This window comes from Anopheles nili, chromosome 2 (assembly GCF_943737925.1).
Source record: "Anopheles nili chromosome 2, idAnoNiliSN_F5_01, whole genome shotgun sequence".
NCBI lineage: Eukaryota > Metazoa > Arthropoda > Insecta > Diptera > Culicidae > Anopheles > Anopheles nili.
The window spans coordinates 71,484,070-71,506,624 of record NC_071291.1 but is presented as its reverse complement, the minus strand read 5'-3'; the positions used below and the strand labels follow the sequence as shown (position 1 = coordinate 71,506,624).

General features: G+C 45.7%; 2 protein-coding genes and 1 non-coding gene across 3 annotated transcripts; 1 reads left to right on the top strand and 2 right to left on the bottom strand.

Moving 5' to 3' along the window:
- The first annotated feature begins 410 nt into the window (after nt 1-410).
- On the top strand, nt 411-2,008 carry LOC128721642 (NEDD8-conjugating enzyme UBE2F-like). The gene is made up of 3 exons (XM_053815414.1): nt 411-795; nt 880-1,041; nt 1,119-2,008. Exons 1-3 carry the CDS (start codon nt 493-495, stop codon nt 1,233-1,235), a joined length of 582 nt encoding a protein of 193 aa, XP_053671389.1. The 5' UTR covers nt 411-492; the 3' UTR covers nt 1,236-2,008.
- A 2,610-nt stretch (nt 2,009-4,618) lies between these two features.
- LOC128731551 (dnaJ homolog subfamily B member 6) lies at nt 4,619-6,749 on the bottom strand. The gene is made up of 6 exons (XM_053824676.1): nt 6,648-6,749; nt 6,429-6,538; nt 6,000-6,245; nt 5,210-5,422; nt 4,843-5,125; nt 4,619-4,736 (listed from the first exon to the last, which is right to left on the bottom strand). The coding sequence occupies exons 1-6, from the start codon at nt 6,710-6,712 to the stop codon at nt 4,634-4,636; spliced, it is 1,020 nt and encodes a 339-aa protein (XP_053680651.1). The 5' UTR covers nt 6,713-6,749; the 3' UTR covers nt 4,619-4,633.
- Nucleotides 6,750-21,248: 14,499 nt separating this feature from the next.
- LOC128722242 (U4atac minor spliceosomal RNA) lies at nt 21,249-21,409 on the bottom strand. Its single transcript, XR_008410798.1, has one exon. It is a non-coding gene; the product is annotated as a U4atac minor spliceosomal RNA (small nuclear RNA).
- Nucleotides 21,410-22,555: the final 1,146 nt, after the last annotated feature.

Below are 22,555 nucleotides of genomic sequence, written 5' to 3'. Positions count from 1 at the left end.
GAGCGATGGTAGGAATTTCCTTTTTTGTAATTATAAACGATTTGCTTCCCCTTCGTCCTACTAACATTTCAAATTGCAAGTGAAAATGATTCACAGTGCTTCACGGGTCTATTTGTGGCTAGTGGCTTCTTAATACGGTATCACCAAGAAGAGTAAGAGTTATCGTTTTCGTGCTGAAGAAAAAAGGTGCCACACACGGGGTGGAAGGTAAAAACGGTCGGGAATTCTATTTTATAAACATTCAAAGTTACCCCCACCGGAGGTGTACGTGTGATGAACGTGTAACGTCAGCACTCGGAGCCGTAGCAAGGATCACTTCTTTTACGTACCAGCGTACACGTGAGGCTTATTTGCCAACTGTACGTGCGGTGCAACGGTGGCGCAAGATCCGGCGACGGATGTGACTCACCGTGACAGGTGCCACTCGAGCCGAAGATCAACTGGGAGTTGAACACACAGCAAGGATCACACCCCAACATCACGCAGCGCACAATGATCACGCTCGCTCGCAAAAAGAAGGAATCGGGAAACGGCGGCAATGGTGGAAACGGTGGGTCCACCACAGGCACACCCGGTACGCTGTCCGACGCACCGAAACGGATATCCATTCGCGAGTTTCTGCTCGTAAAGGAGGTCCAGGAGCTCGAACAAAATCTCCCGAACACCTGCAAGGTGACGTTCCACGATCCGAACGTACTGAGCGAGTTTACGCTAGTCATTAGTCCGAGCGAAGGGTTCTGGTGTGGTGGCCGCTTCAAATTCAGCATTCTCGTTCCGGAAGAGTACAACATGGCGGTAAGGCGAAAGCAAACCAATAAGACAGACGAACGACACGCATTACTCACCGACTGACAAATGATGATTCCTTTCCCTTTTCAGCCTCCGAAGGTGAAGTGTCTTACTAAGCTGTGGCATCCGAACATATCCGTCGATGGGGACATCTGCCTGTCGCTGCTACGACTCAACTCGATCGACGGGCTCGGTTGGGCACCAACACGTCGTCTGAAGGATGTCATCTGGGGCCTGAACTCTCTTTTCACTGTAATGTTGTTCTACCCGATTGTTCCAACAACCTTACGATAACGATGATTGTGTGTGTGTTTTATGCCTTCTCGCAGGACCTGCTAAACTTCGACGATCCGCTCAACATCGAGGCGGCGGAACAGTATTCCAAAGACAAGGATCGCTTCCAGGCGAAGGTGTGCGAGTATGTGTCGGCTTACGCGAGGAGATAATAATTCAGCATACGGCCCTCTCCGTGACTCGTTGCAATCTTCCCTGCCTCCCGGACTGCGTGTTTGCCCCGAGAAAAAAGAACAAGTTATCCCGTGGAACGAGAGAGAGAAAAAGAAATAATGGATACGGAACCAGTTTTCCTGGTATTATCCTTCCTGGTGAATTGCTTGCTCCACTCGGTTACAGAAGAGGACAGCGACAGATTATAACACAAACGTTAACCACATCCAGCCACCCAGGCGAAATATCAAATGGAACGATAGGAAAATGACACGATATCTGGAAATCGCACTAGGTCGATTACAACGCCTGCAGCGGTTGATGACTCATACATAGTATTCAAAAACTACTAGAGAACAACCAACCACCATATGAAACGATGATATTTTTTCTTTTACATGAGGAGATTTTTAAAAGGAACATCTATTTGCTCAATTAATCTGATTTAACGCAAAAAAACCTAGAGATTATAAAAACTGGATATTATTTGTACGACTTGTTTTTGTGCTTCACCAGGAAGATGCGCAGGATTACTCGTTGTACGCGCACCCGACAAAAAGGGACACAAACACCGCCTCTCGCGCTCGCTTAGGAAGGGGCACCACGGTTAAGCATGTAATTATATTACCGGTAAATACTGATAATCGAATTTTCGCATGTAAGTTTAGCAATGTCTAGAAATAAAATTAAATAAAAAACGCTGTGACTCTAAGCCTCCGTTCAGCCCGCATTCATCTTACTCCGCGTGTTTCGTCCTGGAGGGGTTAATGTGATAATTCTAAAGGGTTGTTCAACGAAAAAGCCCAATAATATAACAATGGAAAAACGCTCTCGATTGATGCTTGAATGTACTTCAACTAGCGAATTATCGGAAATCTGTTATATTTTCATGTTCTTGCCATTTGTGGGTGTGGTTTTTTCTTCTTATGTTTTCTCTATATGTTTTTATATAACTTTATTTTGAGCCATTTAGCTTGGGATGTGAGATATTTTCATACTTCTGCTTTTGCTGCTCCTGCGGACTGTGTTTGATTATAAGTTAGCCATCTTTCGTACAGATTTATTCCTTGTCCCCCTCTGCACGCTGTGTTGGCTGGTGAGGGAATTTTTGTCTTATGTATTTTTGCTGCCTAATTGCTGATATTCTGATGTTCTGTTGCTGTTGCCTCATTTGTCAGTAGTGTCTGTTGTGTTGATGATGCCGCATTTTTATCAACTGATAGGGAAGGGAGGGGCGAAGGTTACCCAAAACTAAACGTACTTGCGATAGGTAAGGGATTTATCCCGTATTTGTCTCTCTTTACATGTACACAATCGTTCGTCCTATCCTTCGTCATTTTTTCAATAGTAGAACATTTTGTTTCAGATTTCGCTTCGGCTTTCGCGTCGAGATTAAGGAGCAAAACTACATTTAAATACAGCTTTCGTCTCATTATGCGTGCCGTGACTCTAAACGCACCTAGCCACAGTTACCGTTTCTTTCAATTTTTTTTTCGTCACGTCCGTCTGTACTCTATCATTACCGTCGCACTTGTTTGCACCCAGCTCAATTCTAAACCCAGGGCACGAAGAAACCTCGAGAAGTTTTTACAGACAAATCACCATCCCACCACGGCACCTGGGACACGAAAGAGCATATCATTTTGAAAAGCAGTAATGACGAACCAAGCTAGAGGGATATCCGTGTTTGTATTGTCTTTTCCCCTTTTAAGAGAGGACGATTTCCAGGAGTATCGCGAGAGGCCCCACCAGAGAGGCTTGCCCGCGATGCAATTGTTATTATTTTAGCTTACAACATAAGCGAAATCCTTATCCATATACCTAAGAACGAAAATACATAATAATATTAATAAAAACGAAATATATATTTTACAGTGCGCGCGGATTCGCTTCTGGAAACTCTAGGAGGGCAGGTAGGATGAACGTACGTTTTAGTTTCCGTTTCGGCAGGCTTTGAAATTTATTCGAATATTAATAAACGCAGCCGCCAAGGGATCAACGAAAAATCGTTCATTTTCGCAACTCAAGCAATATATTCCAAAGTTCCATATCAAGAGCGGAAAGGATAGCAAAATTTCCAACGTATCAAGGAAAGGACCTCGCAGGGCATCATCGTTCTTAGTTGTTTGCGTCGAGAACGATACATAACCTCAGCAAGAAAATACATCTGATGCCTGTTGTAAAATTCTCCGTCAGGCAAGGAACACAAAAATGTCTAAATTACGTCAAGCTACTGCGGTACTGAACAGTACTGACATCAGCTTTCCTTCGCTCTCGTTAACACAATGCTTGCTCGTTTGATTTTTAGCTAGTTTAGTTTTGTGTAATCAAACACTGAAATTTGGAGAGAGAGAGAGAGAGAAAGAAACCTTTGTCGTCTTTTAACAGTCCATTCGAAAACCGAGGCTAATGATGGTGGGTATGCGGTTTCCTACCAGCATTTAACTGGATGTGACCCGTTGTTTTTGCGACTACTTTATCTACGCTGATACTGCAAACAACTACTACCATTTGCAGTGCCGTAATCGTGCAGCACTACCTTGCAAACACGATTGAAAAATGGTTATAGATACCCGATAGAAAACGTTAACAGTTTGTTTACTTCGTTCCGCTAGTATACCGTCGGTTTTGGCGAAAACAAAACTCATGATATTAAATTCAAATTTTGATACCCTTTCTTAACCTTAAGCTTTTCAATGCATTAATCGTATAGCACACGTCCGACGGTAGAATAGTGCATGCCTGTGTACTATTTCATTATTCGGTCATGCGCCAAACTCACTAACCAGCAGGACAGTTGATCTAAATCAGCAGCGACATTGTACCATACCAGTACAGCTTGAGCATTTAAGGACTTCTGCCGGAATAAACGAAACCAATATTAAGGAAAGTAATGTTGCGATTGTTATTCAGTGCGCTTCTCGTAGTTCCCAAAGCTAGAAATTCTTGTCCTTCCTCCTAAAGGTTGAAATAAGTTCAGCAGCATTGGTTTAATAGAAATTCTTAAGTATCCTTTCCTCGCTCACACATCTTTAGCTATCTGCTCTATAACATCCTTTCCCTGCTTTCTCCTGTTCTGCAGTCCGTATCGTGCTCACCAACGGTGGTCTGGCTTCCTGACCGTCCGTTGCTTTCTCTGATTCTCTCTTTTGTCAAGCCACAGGCGCGCTAAAAACCCGCAATCGAACTCACACTCTTCCGCCCACAGACGTTATCCGCAATGCTACAAATTATTAATCATAATTGTTATGTGTATCACTAATCCTATGCTCAGTAGCTATGAGAAAATAATTGTTTGCTTTGTTTGCCTTTCTCCATCCCGTTCTCCATCTTCTTGGTGCTTATCGCGCAATTACAGGAGCGACGGAGGAGGCTTTATAGTTGTTTCCTCTGCGAATTAATGGTTGTATGGTATAGCTTGAGCGACCCCATTTACAGTCTTTGATTTTAGTACATCGTTCTCGTAGGACATGATGGTTTCCGTACCATTCTCGATCACCCTGTAGAGTGAGCAAAGTGAGAGAGAGAAAAAAAACACAAGACGATTAAAAATGGATCAATCCTCCGGCGACCGAATGACGGTTCCTCCGTCGTGACCATCCTTACTTTTTCGTCATCAGCTTCTTGCCATTGATGAACGTGGTCGAGGTGGAGGTGCGCTTGACGGGACCGCCGCCACCCATGCTGAACTCGGAAATGGAGCTAATTCCACTCCTCTGCGCCATGTGCCCGTTGTTAAAGAAGTCATCCATCAGATTGATGCTCATGAACGGTGTCATGAACGGCGACGAAATGACATTATGCGGGTGAGAGTGTCTCGCATGGTGATGGTGTCCATTGCTGGCTCCGTTGGTACGCGCGCGTCCGTTGTGATGCACAGGTTGACTAACTACGGAACAACGGCAACGGATGAAGACGATTACTTCTGGGGTTCTTACTCCAGTTTACCATTTAACAAACAAAACATGCTTACATCTAAGCAATTCATCGAACGGCGAACCGCCGAAGAATTCTCGGAACACATCCTCCGGATCGCGGAATTGGAACGGGAAGCCGAAGAACTCGAAGTCGTCCATACCGCCGTTGTCGTGTCGCCGGTGGTGCCGCGAGCTTGGATGGTAGCGATCGGAGCCGTTGTTGATCAGCCCATCCTTGCCGTACTGATCATAGATGCGCCTTTTCTTTTCTATATATGTTAGGTGGGTTTAAAAAGTACATATTAGTTTCCGATAACCCAAGAACTGAGCTACTTGCTTAATACAACACGAATCATTCGGTGGTTAGTTTGTTACAAACAGGAGAACAAGTACGAATTACATCTGTTCCCCGAATCAGCCGCAGAGCCTGAATTTTATATAGCTTCCGAGCGTATGCAATTAGTTACCGTAAGCACTCTAGAAACTCTCTCTTAAAACAGCAGGTTTAATAAAGACACACTTCTTCTCCAGCCAGCTGGAGAAAAGTTAATAGTACAAACATCACCACACGCCATTAGTCAACTGGGCATACGTATTTTCTTTTCATTCGAAACACGCGGATAACAAGCAACATTCCCGATCCGCCACAAAATAGTACGCAAGCAACGGGGTGTTGCAAAAGAAGGTTCTCGACAAAAAGGAACCATTTCGCAACCACGCAGCGGATCGATCGATTAGAAGGGTAAAAGGGCAGCGTTCAGCATCGTTATAGCAAAACAGTCCGATCAGAACAGGTGGAAGCGGAAATTCAAGAGTAACAAAAAAACTGTACAACTACAACTCTACCAAAGAAGCGGAAAAACGGCGTCGTCTCAAAAAATCCTCTAAACGAAAACGTACGACTACTGCTACTGTTCTCCCGGCCACCGGTCGAACCGTACCGGCTGCCGCCCGAGCCGTAACGATGGTGATGATAATGGTCATAGCCTCCGTTGCGACTGTAGTCGCGGTTGGTGAAGGCGGTATAGCTGCCGCCGGAACCGGTCGCACTTTTCCGCGTGCCCCGATTATCGTAGATGTGTCGTTTATAGGCTAAGGTAGGAAAATGGCATCGTTATGAAAGATAATGCTAAACCCTGGCAACTTTAAACGTGCCTACAACGTGCCTTTTTGACACCTTCAATAGCACACTTTTGTCCCTACCAAATGTCCCTAACCAAAAAGTGCTCCTGTTCCGCTAATCACTAATCCGTGTAAAACGTTCGATTAACTTACCATCGGACAGCACTTCGTATGCTTCAGAAATTTCCTTAAACCGCCTGTTTGACTCTTCCTGGTTGTTCGGATTTTTGTCGGGATGCCATCGTAGGGCTAATTTTTTGTATCTAAAAAGAAAACACAACCGATATTAATCAAGCGTCCCATTTTCCATTGTTCCCACTGTAACCGCATTGCGGTTTGGTCGGAGCCTGACAACTGTGTCGTTACACTTACGCCTTTTTTATTTCAGCCTCCGACGCTGTTCTGGACACGTCCAGAACTTTGTAGTAGTCCACCATCGTTGCGGTTTACAAGTCTCTACGGGTGTCCGATGCGGGTTTGCACTATTTGGAGGACTTTTTCAATCCTTCACACTCCTGCTCGTACTGGTGCTTTTCTTCTTCACACTTCGCTGACACTAGTTTTTCAAGAATGATACATGTCTTTCTGAAGGTGTACTAAAGTGGGACTCCCGAATCGTATCCACCGATCTCTAATTCACTGCAGTACACACTTTTCCAAACAGATTTAACGTGTAATTTTACTGAACAGAATTAACCGATCCAAATCTAAAAGAAAAGATAGAGGAGAAAACATCAGGATTACCAACTTGTCAGAACAGCGTGAAACACAAAACCAAAAAAAATAGGCTGTATTCCTTTAAAAATATGAAAGGATTTTAAAGGATGAATCCAGGCAAAATACGCAAGAAAGTGTATTAGTATTTACATTATCAAAAACTTCTGGAATTAAGATATATACATATGCTTGACGTAAAGTTCTAGAACAACCACATCTGAGTAGGAAATTGATGGGTAAAATTAGGTTTACACGAGCGATCCGTCACTTCCGCTGTCAAATATCACTTAACTTCATCATTAACTGTCACAGCTAGCGGTAGTAAGCCATTGCTACAGACACCAAAAAATCATCTATGTAGCCAAATGTTTAGGACTAGATGTAAATAATTTTTTCCCCTTCATTCAACTCGTTGCTAACAAACAATAATGCTTAATGTGTCACCGGATTACCGTATCCGTATCCACCTACGAACTGCTTCGTGCTTTACTTCCGTTACAAACTTGTCGCGACTTGATCAGACCTGTGTTTCCGTGCGTTTGTGTTATTGCCAGTTGCACGAAAGAAAAAATCGTTCCAAAATACCGTCATGGTTCAAATGCAAACAAACCAAAATAAGATAGCTAATCCAAGACACGGATTGCTCGCTTACGGCTGAAAAGTTCATTGACATTCCAGACAAAAGTTATGCCGAGAAACACGTGTTGCGATGGCACGCACGCATGTCAACACGAGGTGGATATTGGAGAGCAACCAGCCTCCGGGAAACAGGTTCAGTGTTCGCTTCCCACACGATTAATCAACACGTGTGTTGGGATTGAATCATCGAGCAGCTTGGCAATGCATCATGGATATTACATTTCTGTCAGCAAAAAATCTCTTCGGAAGTCATCAGCACGATGTGAAACCATGAATCATGGTAAAGCAAGAGATTAGGTATTGACGCACTCAATCTTATAATGCACCTCACGGTGACCGCAAAGACCATCAAACGGACAGGGCGGCTTTGTTCCAAAGTGTTCCGATGATTGGAGATAAGTGAAACGTTTCCGATAGAGAAAGTATCAAAGGATACACTCATTCAAAATGCTATCTAGTGTTTAGTCTCACCTGGGAAGCACTACGTAAACGCATTCTTTTTTAACACAACATCTCCTCTTGTCACCATTGTAATCAACGGTTTTTTCTATACATTTTTAGTCCTTTGAAGACAGCTTATTGATCTCCGGAGCGGTTGATCAGCTGAAGAAAATCAACAGACGCTGTAAAACCACAGTCACGCTGTGACGTTTCACCTTTCGGTAACTAAACATAGCAAGCAATGCTAAGGGCACGATCTGAAAAACTGGTATTAGCAACGAGGCTGGATCTGCCACGGTCGTGAATACATGAAACTACAGGCAGACTAATGCTGTTCTGTGTCCAGTCGGATCACTAAAATCTGTGCACGTAATCTTAATTTCATTAACAACTTATCGCGAAGCTAATGAGGTCACATGAATCACACAGATACACAGCAGCACTCGTGTCACGCTCACATTTGTTGTAGGTTGGTGAAACGTCATGATCAATTCCGTTTATTTGCTCATAGTGGCTCATGAGTAGTGGCGGGGATTTTCACTATTCCTAAGAAACTGCCTCCGAAATCAGCTGTTGAGTGTGCGTCCCAATCATCAGTGACTCAGTGGTTACGAAACACTAAAACAAAAAATAAACTACGTACTCTCTACAGTGCTCCGATTGCACAGCATTCGAAATAAGATCGACGTAAGGCACCCATTTTAAAGTCTTGAGCAGGATTAGAAGGAGTAACCCGCAGTTAAATAAAATACTAGATTTGGTCCAGAGGGCCGATTATGAACCATTCTGGGGTGTTTCACTCGGGACAGTCTCGGAACTTCTTATCAGTGTGCCACGCAAACACCCGCAATGGTTATCGAATTGATAAGCGTGGTACGTTCGCATGCGCTAGTGTGAGTTGCTGGAGGAGCATCTACCACGTGCACGGACCGCGGACTCCAAACTCGATCGTATCCGGTTGATTGTGGTCAACGAAGTCTTGGGTCATTGCCACATTGGGCAGGAGAAGGGCGAAACGTTGCGTTACTCAGTGCACAACCCTTCACGAAGCGAGCGAACCCAACACTACACTGTCAGGCACAGTGTCTAACCGAGACCTAGAATACACCACACTCAATTACGCTGCTTCGATCCCATGGCGTGATAATGCACACGCAATTACAAAAAGGAAACCCTTCCGTGACTTTACGCTGGTGTCCCTGGCATGTTTACTCCATCGCGAATTTTCCATTTCTCACCAACAGCGCTCATCGGGCACGTAACTAGACAAAGAATCGAACGTGGACCCACGGTTGCGTCACAATGAAAGTGACATTGAAACACACTTACGACAATCACACGGTCAACTACTCGCCACGATCCGGACCTATAGATACCCCACAGACGTTGGAGATAATAGCCAACACGACAGTTCGACGCACTGCAACTGCAACACAAACCACCTATCGAAAGGGGAGTATATTTATGCTATCCCAAGGTAGAATAATGCATTTCGCAATGTGTGAACGGGGGCGATAATAGCTGTTGCTGTATTGCAACAGAAATGAGCACCTATGAATCATCATCATATGACGACGTGCACACGTTTATCTTCTGAAGAACACGAGCTAGGTAATTAGAAAGAACAACATCCACCAGCTGCGGGTTTTTGCTCATAAATCTAATCCCAAAATCTACTCTACGAGTGGGGTGGATATTCGCTAGCCACCAGCATTTGCCCCCTATACAGGCTTAGCTGTCGTTCTCGTTACATACGAAATGGCCTACCGAAATGGCAGTTCCGTGGAGGGAAAACTTTTCACCGCCCCGAGGGAGTCTTTCCCTTCTAAAGCTATTTTCTACTTCGCAGGGTTTAGAAGCATATGCAACTTTTTCTTCCACGCTTCAGCGCCTCGAAAAAAGCTCTGTGCGCGAATCACTCTTCAAAGGGAGCTCGCTTCGTAAAGCGCCCTGAGGTATGGAGCGTGGCACAAAAAAAAAGACACTTCAACGATACAAATGGGAGTTCAAATGTCGCAAAGTGCTGCGATCCAGCCCTCACATTGGCCACGGTTTGAGGCTGCGGTTATCCATCGGCCGCTCGGTAGAGAGGTATGCCAGCGAATGTGCCTCTATGCAAAAACTCATTTAGCTGCTTCGAAGCGATTTCCGCAACCATTATTGCTCACGATTAGCGCCAAACGACTGTGTGTACGGGACGGGTGTTGCTGCCGGCACCTTCCTTTTCCGTGATACGCGCGAGAAGCTCGCCCCAGGAGGAAAGAAACTCCAACCGAAACCGGCATTATGTGTGCGCGCCTTTTAGCTGCTGCCCTCTTTAAAACACCCGCCCGATCGCACTGGGAAACGTTAAATGGGCGGATAGATCGAGGTATGGTTTGCCGCAAGTGGCCACACACTCGTCGGGGGCAACTTGCAAGGGAATGCGAACCACCGCGTGTTTTATCGGTGCGCACTCGAGCGTGTGCAACCGCGGCGTGTTTCAATGCGCACGGGAAAATTGGCGTGCCACGCGGCGTGTTCCGTACCGATGGCGCAAACATTGGCATCCGATCGGCGTGGGGATTAATGTGATGGCGAAGGGGAAGTGGGGTGGACGGGGAGGGGTACTGGCCTGTGTCGAGGGGCAAACACAAACCTTCCCAACCGAGCGATGCATGCATGCGAACTCGTCGACTCGTACATTCTTTCAAAAAGCCACAATGTATGGAGCCACAACGCTGAGAATGGAGTGGAAAGCGTAAGGTCTACGGGAAAATGCAATATCCCTTTTCTCGCTTTCGCCGTGTCTCGTGTCCAGCCACCCCGGCGGGAGGCATAATTCGTTCCATTCGTTCAATTGCCTGCTAAACGGCACGACTATTGGCATATTGAAAGGGTGTAAGTGAAGAAAGACATCCCACCGAACTCCAATTCGTTGATGATATCTCATTCGGCGGCGTGTTCGCGCGAGCTTTCTCCTGCAGCAACGTGAAATGATGACAAATTTCCGAAACCCGTGTTAAGGAGGTCAATAAAAAGGAGGGTGGCTTATGTTACGATTAACAGGATGGACTAGTGAAAGAAAAAGCTCTGTAGCTCATTTTAGCTCGTCCACCTAGACAGCGTGTCTATTTCTAAATGCATCTGCGATTCATTTTCAATGCCGGATTTTTCCAAACACACACAGGCCTCAATTATGTTGTCGCTGCTGCCAAGGTGTACAAAATCCAAGACAAAAGCTTAGCTTGCGCTTTGGCTTATGGGGGCTCTCTATTGCGACATACACCACCTACCAGATGAGAGATGACGAAACACCTCTAAAAAGACAAGCGCCAGACTGTGTACAATGCAACTTGACACCTACAAGAAGGAAAATAAAACCACCAGGACAACAAACGCCACCCCACACAATGCGTATACGAACGATGGTTCCTCATAATTTCTATCTACACGCTACCATCGATGTATCTTTCACTTCTCTACAGCTCAGGCGAGTTCTTTGGCGAATGGACGATGCCTTGCTGACTCGAAAGCTTTTCGAAAAGTTTGACATACTCAACCCTTCAAGGGCTTCACGGCCCATGAAAACCTTGCCATTACCGCAGCTGTGAACAGTGAATGAAACTGATGTCGAAATAAACTCCCCTCCCTTGAACCTACGAGGACGGAGGACGTAGTCGGACACGGGGGACCACCCTCAATAGAATGTAAACCCTCCCCTCGTTATCACTATTACGCACTATTGTGACGCCACCATTCAAATGTGCACGACAGTGTTTAGTCATTTGCTCCCCACGGTGGCGAATGTCGAACGAAACACGCCAACGCCTTTTCTCGTAATTTCTCGCCAGACTTTTCCATTGTTTCGGTCACGGCCCCAACATCGCGGGTGGATAAGAAAGCACGGGAGACGAATACATTCATAACTGCCCCACGTCATCGCGTGCCAGTTTAACAAGCGCGAGAGTTTTGTCTTCTGTTTGTTGAAAGAAAATTGCCAAAAGGAAAAGGCTTTCCCTCGGGCACCCGCAGTGCCGCAACATCTCTGGAAGACGGTTACGCAAGCACGCGGAGAGATTAGTTGCTTTTTCTTTTCACCGTTACGCGTTTAAATTATATATTGACACTCTTTTTTTTACGACCGGTAGCAGTAACCGAACCAAAAGTAGATCGGTGTCCTCCTCTACTACGCCCCTTTGGCGAAGGCGTGGACCTTTAATTTCATTTTCGCCACCGGTGTGTGCGCTTCCGCTCGAAGGGAAAACTTTAATTCAATTTCGCTGAGGTGCTGACAAGCGGCTCCCGCAAACCTCGACTGACCTCTTCCGCGTTCCGTTCGTCGGTAGTAGCCGGTTTTTTTTCATTCGTCATCCATCCGTTTCTGCTTCGCCCTCTTTACATTTATTTTTGAACGCTTCCATCAGCGCCACGCACGATTAGCCGGTTGTCACCGGATGTCCGATAGGTTGCGCCGGCGTTTTGGTAGTCCCGCGACAAGGCACGGTCAGTTGGAAAAGCACGTACGCATGCTGCCTATGGAAGGCTCCCGTGCGGAACGTTCTCGGGTCTGGCTTTGAGCCGCGTGCAAACATCCGCCCGGAAAGCAAAACACTCGTGACAAACGCAATGGGATAGCACCAAAAGGGCCTAGTTAACCGATCGTTAGTTAGTGTTCAAGGCACAATATGGCCGTTGGATTATGACAATTTTTAATCCGAAGGACACATGAGAATTATCTTGTCTAGTCTGACAGACATTGTTATGATGTGCACAACGCGGGGTCAATTTTAAACACTTTAGTTGATTATAAAAGATAAACTGATTTGCCTACATCTCACATAACCAAGTCACCATAGATTCCATCGGTGGCGTTCCATAATGCAACCCATCAAAGTAAGCGATCAATTTCAGCCTACTCTTCCAACAGCCGACCTGTTATCATGCGGCACACAACCCATGATTGACTGCCTCGATTTCGAAGAGTACAAAATAAGCCTCAAAAATGTCTACCCTTCGGAAGCTGCAAAGCAAAACAAACACTGTTCGGTGCCAATTTGCCTACCGACACGGATCGACCGGCTGATGGGATCGATGGTACGATTGTGCGGAGATTATATACCGGATAGGGGAAGGAAGATTAAAGTGAAATTATAAGCCTCCATCGCGACGGTCGAACCACCTTCGGTCGCGTTTAAAACCCCTAAAGAAGACATTACGGGTTGCTGTGGGAGGCAATCGGTCTATCTAATCTCGTAAACCACTGGGGATCAGGATGGATTTGAAAGCATGATACAATTGAGAGATTGCCCTCCAGGAAGCCTAAGCCGGTGTGCAGGGAAGAAAGTAATAAATAACGCAGAGGCAATACACGGGCTAATCGCAGCCAATCCCTAGAGTTCATCTCCGTGTTGTGGCATTCGTCGGTGCTAGAACAATTTTCATTTACCTTTCAAGAAGTAGTTAGGGAAAAGGCGCGCAGAATTGCAGCATCTTAGCGAAATGTTGATCCATGGTATGTAAACAAAACGATCTCGAACGCAAGCGAAAATGAACGAAAAGACTCATATTGATCCTTTCTGTGAGATTGGCAGGAGAAAAAGAACGAAAATGGAATAACAGCAACCTCACGAATTTGACCCAACAGTTTGCTCTAATCGCTTCCAGTTGCTAGTACCCGGGAGCGGATTGCTTTCACAATTTAGCAAACTACTTCTTGGCACAAATGCAGCTTCCGGAGGCTCGAGGACTGGCACATTTCAAGCGTACCCATCCCATAAAACGGCTCTTCTAAACGTCGTCGTGAGAAGCCCCAAGGGACGATGGGTGCCCGGTAGGATGAAATGAAATTTAGTTTCAAAAGACTTCACGACCAAACGTCGATGAAAGATCGTGTGCAGGATGGGTCCCGGCAGATCAATTGATCAGTGATCGGAGAGGGCTTGCGATTACACAACAAACTATTAGCAACAAAGCCTACGCCAAACCCTTCTGCAACGGTTTGGCAACGATAATACCTTCTTCGCGGCTAAAGATGATGGGAAGCATCGCATCCGTTGCTCTTGGCGGCTCACGATCGCACTTGAGTCACCTTCAATCAGGCACGACCAAGCAAAAGCCGGTATATAGAGAAAGAAAGAGAACTGACTGTTTATTGCAGACCCTCGGCTGCCTAGCAAACGATGAAGATATATCGTTTAAATGAAGATAAACGATCTATTGTGTTCCGTAGTTCCCTGCCCCTGGCTATATCGATCGCTGCGATGCTGCCGAGACAACTTCTTTAAAGGGCGCGAACAATTCTTCTTCGCCTTGCCTGCTGGTGGTGTTAGCTTTTATCTATCAAATCAGGCGTATTGTTTGATAAAAAGAAAGAGAAAAAGCAACATCCCAAGACTACCCCCGGTATATCAGCTCTAAACAGTGACATTGAAATCTAGAAAAGGGTATTGGCCAAATCCACACACCCTAAAGCGCGCTTTAAAGGGTTGATTATTTCCCTGTTTCGATTGCACAAAACGAGCTAGTGTTTGTACAATTGAAATGGCCACCAACAAAACGTGCACACATCGTACCCGTGCGATGCACAATGCAATTTAAACGTCAGCCTGCAAATGTCGACAAATGCAATTTGGTTCCGTGCTTTATGGATCGAAATCAAGGCCCGCTCGTTGGTTTGCTGTGGCCAAATGGATACCAAGTCCGCTCATCGGATGGGTCTCCGAACCGTGTGCGATGGATGTGCGACGTCTGAAACTCGGTTGGGTGTGAATTGATTTGGCGTGCGCTTCACGGTCACGGTGTCGCAATTCGATCGACTTCGCCTAAGGGCAGCAACGCCACATGGGGAAAAAGGCCACTAAAAGCTGTGGTCGTGTTTCCAGCGGTGGCCAATAAGTGATGCATATTCGTAGCGCTAAAAACCTCCACAAACCAGCACCGTGCGCATGCCGGAAGGATTGGTACCGCGCTTCGTGAAGCAATTACCAGCAATAACACAAACGAACCCATGAACGCCTCCAGAAGGTGAAAAACACGGCCTTGGAAACGATATTGAGCAAATTTTCGATAACGATTGGTGATGCTATTTTCGCACTTGCTGGAACGAATGCGCTTGGTTCTGTGTTTAGTCAGCAAGCATGTTGTTAATCAGCAACAACAAAAGAAACCAGCGCACAAATTCCATTACGCCCTTGAACGTTGCATCAGCTAGTTTTGTCGTTTGAGTGAAATAAAACAAGAAGCTTTATATGAGAAAACAGATGTCCCCTAACGAAGGGGTGATTTCAAAATTAGTCAACACATTCGACTGCGATTTTATACGATCCAAGGCAGGAATGCGCCTTAAGATTTGTCATAAAGAAAACGTCATTTCCTTTGTCCACGAACACAAAACCCTCCATCGAGGGCAGCTGTGGGTCTGCTGAAGCTGGAGGGGTCTTTCTACGCTACTCGTGGTACCTAACGTATGTAATACCCCGCGTTTAGCGCAAGCAACCACGTGTCCAATGGGCAATAACAGAACAGAACCGCGCTTGAGGCTCGACCTTTACCTAACGGCTTTGCGCAAGCCACTTCCATCGGCCGTTCATGGGAAAGGTTTTCCTTTTTTACATCTAATGGACGTACGGCTTGTTACGCTACTGCTAGCAGCCGCTACTCTGTCGGTTGGGTCTGACTCATGTGGAACCAATTCGGCTGAGTTACGTAAATTCCCGAGCTCAGTTGCCGTCGTGTGAGCAGAATTGCCGCCTCATGCCATTAAGAACAAGCGGATTGTGTGTTGAATTTGCAGATGTAATAAATACTCTTTCATTTTTTTTTTAAACTGATCGGTCGCCTTTCTTACGCATCGGGATGAAGAAAGTGTTTCTCTGTCGCAGCACTCATGCCGGAATCGACAGAAAATCGATTATCATTCCTTCGCGTCGCTAGCGTAGCGGCACGGGAATTAATTTAAATCGCTCAAATTACAAACGAAACAAATGAAAAAAGGTATAAAGCTCGTGCACAACAAACGCCACTCCGATAGGTGATGATATCTAAGTCGGTCGGCTAGAGAGTCGAGGTAAGTGAAAGAAGAAAAAAAAACCAACAACGCACCTGAAGGGATGGAAAAGCCGAGATGAAGTGCAAGAGAGGAAAAAAAAAGTACAAAGGAGCAAATATAAATTGCTACCGTATTTCATCGTTCATCGTGGCTGCTGCGCGCGTTCGTGACTGGTGACGCGTGCCACGGGCAATAAATAATCGCTAGGCGCTGTGTAGAGTGCCGCCAGAAGGAGGACGAAGCTTTCGCGCGAGTTTTTCTTTTCTGTTCTCCTTCCGAGCGTTTATCTCACAGCCAAAGCCAAGCCGTCGAAGATGAAGCCGAGCTCCATGATGCCTATGGAGAGGGTTTATTTCTTCATCTTCTAAACCATGGCAGCCCTTGGATGCACGAAGCTGCGTCATTCAAAGCCACACGCGTAGGAAAACCTTCTATTTTGAACCTCCTAACGTTTGCTTACACACACACACACACTCGCGGAGGCTTTCCCGAAACCGATTTGTGCACACAACGATTAATGGGGTGCTTTTTGCAGCAAAACATGATTGTTATCTATGTTTCCGCAGATTGCACCAACCTCGACCTCCCATCGCATTGGGTGGGGGGTTTGATAATTTCCACCCGGCAAATGGCGCAAGGGCAACCCAGTAGCCGCCCTTAAGATCGCTCATCTTCCCCACCCGAGGGGGGCTAATTTCCCGTGCAATTGATGAAGTCTATTAGCGAGCATTGGGGGTCCACCACATCGGGGCATTGGGTTCCTCTTCTTATCCAGGCTACCAACCCTGTGGGGGGCCAGCGCACGCCAGTGGCGATCATTGCTACTTACTCTTCATTACCCACCATACAGCAAAGCCCCGGCGCTATCCATCCGTCTATCTGGCTATCTATCTATCTTTTCCACTGATTGCTTTTACGCCGCCCCCCTTCGTGAGCGGACGCGCGCGCGCAAGTAAGACCAATTGTTGTATATTTTCCGAGACGGATCCGGAGCGAAAGAAGATTTTAAGAAAGAGGCAAAAAAAAGACACCCATCACACGGTGGCGAGCTGGGCACCAACAGCACACCATTGGGAAAGTTACTGGCGAACTTTCCCATGCACTTACCGTCGTCGGGTGCGCACACCCACGATCAATGGCTAGCAGCCTCGACATCGCGAGCCTCTGCGCGCGCCATTTTCACCGCCATGAGCTGCCAGCACCATTTGCCGTTGGCCATTGCACACCCGGGGTTGGGTGGGTTTTTGGCTTCGGTGGGTCGCGATCGGGGCGATCTGTGCGCGCAAAAGGTGAACGCAAATCGAGGTCGATCGGACGTGATCGCGATGCGGTGAAATGACACACACAGCTGTGTGCGAGGAGAAAAAGATTTGCTACCGAAGAGTGCATTCGGGAAATTGTGCGCGGTTTGCAAACGATACCCAACATGACCCTCTTTGGGGGAGGGCGAGATAGATGGCTTTAGAAGGGCCAGCAGCACGAAGGAATGGCCCTTAACGGAAGGTAGCGCAGAAAGATCGTAAACCGTAGCGGCCCGTCACCGAGCCACAAAGGGAAAGATGGAACGATAAAAGAAGTCCGTCTGCTGTCTCATTAGAGTCACGATTTAGGCAGATGAAAGGGTGCCCATTAGTAGACATTATAGCGTGCAATTATGCTGCACCAACCGTTCGGTAGTCTTCAAATGGTCGTAATTGCGCAAAAATAAACCTCAAGAGACATTGTACATGCTTACAGTCAAGCGCACTTATAATTGCAAGCCTCAAGTTCATCGGAAAATTAATGTGTTAAAGTTTTATTATAAAAACTAAGAATTGCTTCAAAGTCACAGCACACGTAGCCAAATATATAAGCACCGGTTTTTTTTTCAAATTTGTTCCATCTAAAACCTTCCAAACCCTCACTTGGTACGTTCCGATTGTCGAGTCGCCAAGGTAGTAATTTATGTCCACGGAAAACAATTGATTGCAAGTAGACAGGGAACCTGCCGCCCGAGTCATGTGCAACAATGACCCACTTATGGTGGGACACCTTGTCACCCTACGACAACACCCAATGAACGTAGCTATGCGCGGGTGGAATAATGGAACCCCACAAGCCATCAGAGAACGATCGAGGTGATCGGTCGTCCCCGCGAGTGTTTCACCCGTAATCATTTCCGGTGGCAAATGCAAAAAGCCAGGCCTCTATCGCGTTTCATAAATATGGGAAACCGTCTTACGTGGATATGGCTTAATGGCTTTTCCGACTCCATGAAGATGACTTAAGGCCGAGCAACCTATTTATCATTAAGAACACGTGCTCAACTGCTTTATGCGTTAAAGCTGAAGGTAAGCGGGAAAATCCACCATTGTTCTCTGCTACTTTTAAATTTACCTACGACTGAACTGATTTTGAAGTATTTTTTGCTCGAGATACTTGAACCTTCACTTTCTAACCATTAAACGTGCAAAGGCTAGTGCCCCCTCTGTACCTAAATCAAGATACGCAGCATGCTGACATTAATTTCGGTTCATCCTCATTGCGATTCTCGGCAAGGGTTTATTTTTTCTTGCTCCCGCTTCTCCCAGCGTGCTCTGGCGTATCTAATCACAATCGGAAGGGATGCAAAAAAAAAAGACCAACCTCGACCCCATATCCCAAAGGTGGAAAAAATGACAGCTTTCTCCTGTCGCCGGGAGCATCAAGATGAAAAATTGGGCATGAAATTAAGAGCTTTGCCAAATCACGGTTTTGAACCGTGCCGGGGATGCAAAGAGAGCCCACAACCCGCCAGCCCAAAGGATGGAGATGTTTTCTGCACTAATGAACGGGTGAGCCTAATCATCATCATTATGTTGATTTGCCCGAGACCGCTGGGCCGTTTTCCCCACTCGGTTTCGGTTATTACGGGTTCACCTGTGACTTTAAAGCTCCGGAAACTGGCATTAGTACGCTCACACCCGGTCGGCCGTAGCGTTGCGTTTCCTATACGCTATTTACTAGCTCAGCAGCGCTCTCCACAGGAATCCCAAGATGATGATGGAAGTACGCGCGTGTTTTTCCCATGTGAAATGTTATAACTTAATTTTGACAAAACAAGCCTTCAAAACAGGCTAACCAAACATAGATAGATGAATAATGTGGTAAATTTCTGCTCCTTATTTGCGATCGTAGAGGTGAAGGTTTGGGAATCGGGTATTGTCATTGACACAGTGAACTTATTCACGAAAAACCAACCCAAAAAAGGACGGTGCAAATTCATGCTAAACAGTGAGACCATGAAGAAAATACTCCATCACAAAGTTATATAACAAGCGTAAGCCAAAGGTTCATTCTTCAACTCATAGCACCGCATTAATTCGATCAAACACACCACAAGTTGGATCGAATCGAAGCGCTCAAAAGAGAAACTTATTTCACTCTATTCTTTCCATCCCAGCACTCAACGCGACGCCATAATTGATCATAATAAATCCATCATCAACATCGCCGTCGTCATCTTTCGCCGCACATGTGGCCCCCATCAGGATCACACACTCGGTTCAATCCCGGGCGTTCCTCCGCCTGTTGACCAAACAAAATAACTCCCTCTGGACGGAGAAAGAGAGAAAGAGTGTGTGTAATGACTCCCATGGCTTGGACGGCATTAAACGCAGCATCACGCAGCCCCAATTATGATCGATCAGGTCAGGTGTGTGGGTTAGATGGTGTTACGGAGCTTTTCTTATTCGCGTCGTCGCTGCGCTGTCTGGAGCGCCTTTTTTGTGCCTCCTCATCGTAATGGTGCGCTGCGCTGGTTAATTATTTTATTCACATACCCCCGCGGCCGGTTGTCGTTAATCTTTCGGGCACATTTCGAATCGCAACTGAAGAGAAAAAAAAAATACTGTCGGACAAGCGGAGGGATGAAAAAAAATAGACCAACAACCAAAGCACCATACACGAGACGATGTCGACCTGTTCCACGCGCTCTCGGTTGCTTTGAAAGGCGGCGAATTTGCGGTTGGAGAAGAATCACACACGTCCGGGTGTCACCTCCTGCCGGCATCGTTAGCATGATGCGGTGTTTGATTTTACGATAGCAAGGTTTTACGGAGCCGTGTCACATAAAACGTGGAATATGAGGAAAGTGATCCGTCAGACAGCTCGTGAGCTTACACATGTCGGGTGTATTGAAGGAAGAATCTGCGAAGCGTCAAATTTAATTTAATTTTAGTGCTAAATGAGCCTTTAGTTAATCTCCATTAGGCGTATCGCAAAACGCCTCGGCGAGTGTGCTCATTACTTAAAAATAGATGCCGTGCTATAAAAAACTTATTAACCCTTTCCACCTAGTGGTTGCTAATGAGAAACGCTCAAGGAATGAACGAAAGATTGAAGATAAAACAAAGCGGCAAATCGCTCCCAGTGCCTGACTGACCGACCGACCCAATGACTGACTGATCTAAACACGGATCAAACTTTCAAAGCTGGTTTTTAATGTTGCTGCAAAAAAAAACAACACAACAGTGCACTCGCTATCTCATCACCCTGCAGCATCTCAACGGATCGGCGAAAAAAAATCGCACAAAAGAGGAATCAGGAAAAAAGCAAGGTCACTTCTCGAGCTCCGTACGAGCTCGGAAGCGCACATATAGCGGTGGAAAATGAAAACGGAAAATCAGCACAGCATAATCAAACAAACGAAGCCAGTCGAATCAGTGGGCAGAGCGGTGCAGCGCGGAAAAAACGAGTCAAAAAGAAACGAGAAGAGGCACAAGGCCGTAATAATTAATTAATGATGCACTCGCGGAGGCACGTGTTGAACCGGACAAGCGATGGAAAATGCAGAAACGGAAACTGAAAACATATTGCTTTACGGTTGTGTTTTTCCTTTGATTTTTTTTTTGCAATACTCGACTGTTCGCTTAGTACATATATTGGAGTGTAACATAAAACTGCTCGCATCATATCGGTATACAATACAGCAGTGATATAAATGAACGTACTGAATAAATAAATAGGGGTCGAAATTAAATAATACACTTTTCTTTTCGCTTGCATACATATATGACTATCACGAATTTTCGTCTTATTCAGGCATCATAAAGTACGCAACCATCAGCAGCAAGCATGCAGCCACATTCCGCTATGCAATTATGTGCATCCCTTGTGAAGTAAAGGGATGCTTCAAAAATTCCGACCAGCCGGATCAGCTGTTTGAAAGCGAACCACCGGACGGGGGTTTAGAGGGCACGTGTGTGCGATCCTCTTATAATGGGTTTGTCAGCATCAATGCCCTCACTAAACGCTCACTGGACATTATGCTCCCCAAGACAAGGAAGAAAGAGCGAGACAACTAGATACGCTCTTTAACGGTGGTAGATGTGTTGCGCTAGCGATGTTTAAAGTGACTGAAATGTACGCAGCCCAACGCAATATTCGGCTTGCATTTTTGCAAAATGACTGCGTGCTTTTACGATTGCAATGATTTGAAGGACAAGGATTTTAAATTAAATTCAATTGAATTAATTATAAATGATTGATGAATATTATATATGAGCTAATTTTTGTCTTCAATCATACCATAATCAGATGCAGGGGTTTGGGCATCCTAGAGTTTAGCATTACCTGAAAAAAAATATAAAAAAACATTAATACTGAGACAAATTTCATTACAGTTTCAGTAGATCAAAAACTAAATATCAAATTTCGTCAGTAATTGGGTAGTTGGTAGACACATTACATTAGGTAGTAGGATAATGGTAAATAATGGTCTAAAGATTCTTCCGTTTTCGTTAAACAAATTGGTCAGTAGTGGCATCTTACCTACCCCACTAACCAGCTTGCTTCAGTGCTCGGATTCGTTCGATAATCGCACATTTCCTCGCAGGGGAAACTCGACACGACCGACGACAAAACGAATGACAATCGCCGGCAAACAGCCCGACGGTAATGCTCATGACAGAATCGGTGGCTTCTGCTGCCGGCGAGATGTCTATTCAGTGCCATTTGCTAAACGACAGCTCCTGCCCGGGTGTCTCATTAAAACATCTCACTTTCCATGGACACCCGGGCGCGCGAACCGACCCATTCCCGTCACGGAGAAGCAAAAGACGGTTTTCCTGCTGCATTTAAACAACCTCACACCTCCGTCCGTTTTCTCTTTATCTCTTCTTCCTCCTCCATTTGATAAATGGAGATCGTGTACCTTTTAACTCTTGCATGCTCAACAAATGCCAAAATAGAAGAAAATTATTCCCAGATAGTATCAAAGAAAACTATCCCCAATTTGAACCTATCACTATCACACCTTATCCGTGAAATAGCCCACTGCTCTGGCAATTAATTCACCAGCTTATAAATTTCATCTGCACCTTAGAGGTTAACTGCGCTGCCTTTCTTCTCACCTCACCTTTGAGAGACCCCGGGTATGTTCTCGGGGTCTTCTCGTCGCCTATCCATTTAATTGACGTTGACTTGAGCTATTGAA

Coding starts and splice junctions, on each gene's coding strand:
- LOC128721642 (XM_053815414.1), top strand. CDS start 493: ATGATCACGCTCGCTCGCAAAAAGAAGGAATCGGGAAACGGCGGCAAT. Junction 796..879: donor CGGAAGAGTACAACATGGCG/GTAAGGCGAAAG, acceptor TTCCCTTTTCAG/CCTCCGAAGGTGAAGTGTCT. Junction 1,042..1,118: donor GCCTGAACTCTCTTTTCACT/GTAATGTTGTTC, acceptor GCCTTCTCGCAG/GACCTGCTAAACTTCGACGA.
- LOC128731551 (XM_053824676.1), bottom strand. CDS start 6,712: ATGGTGGACTACTACAAAGTTCTGGACGTGTCCAGAACAGCGTCGGAG. Junction 6,246..6,428: donor ATACGAAGTGCTGTCCGATG/GTAAGTTAATCG, acceptor TTCCTACCTTAG/CCTATAAACGACACATCTAC. Junction 4,737..4,842: donor AAGAAGCTGATGACGAAAAA/GTAAGGATGGTC, acceptor CTCACTCTACAG/GGTGATCGAGAATGGTACGG.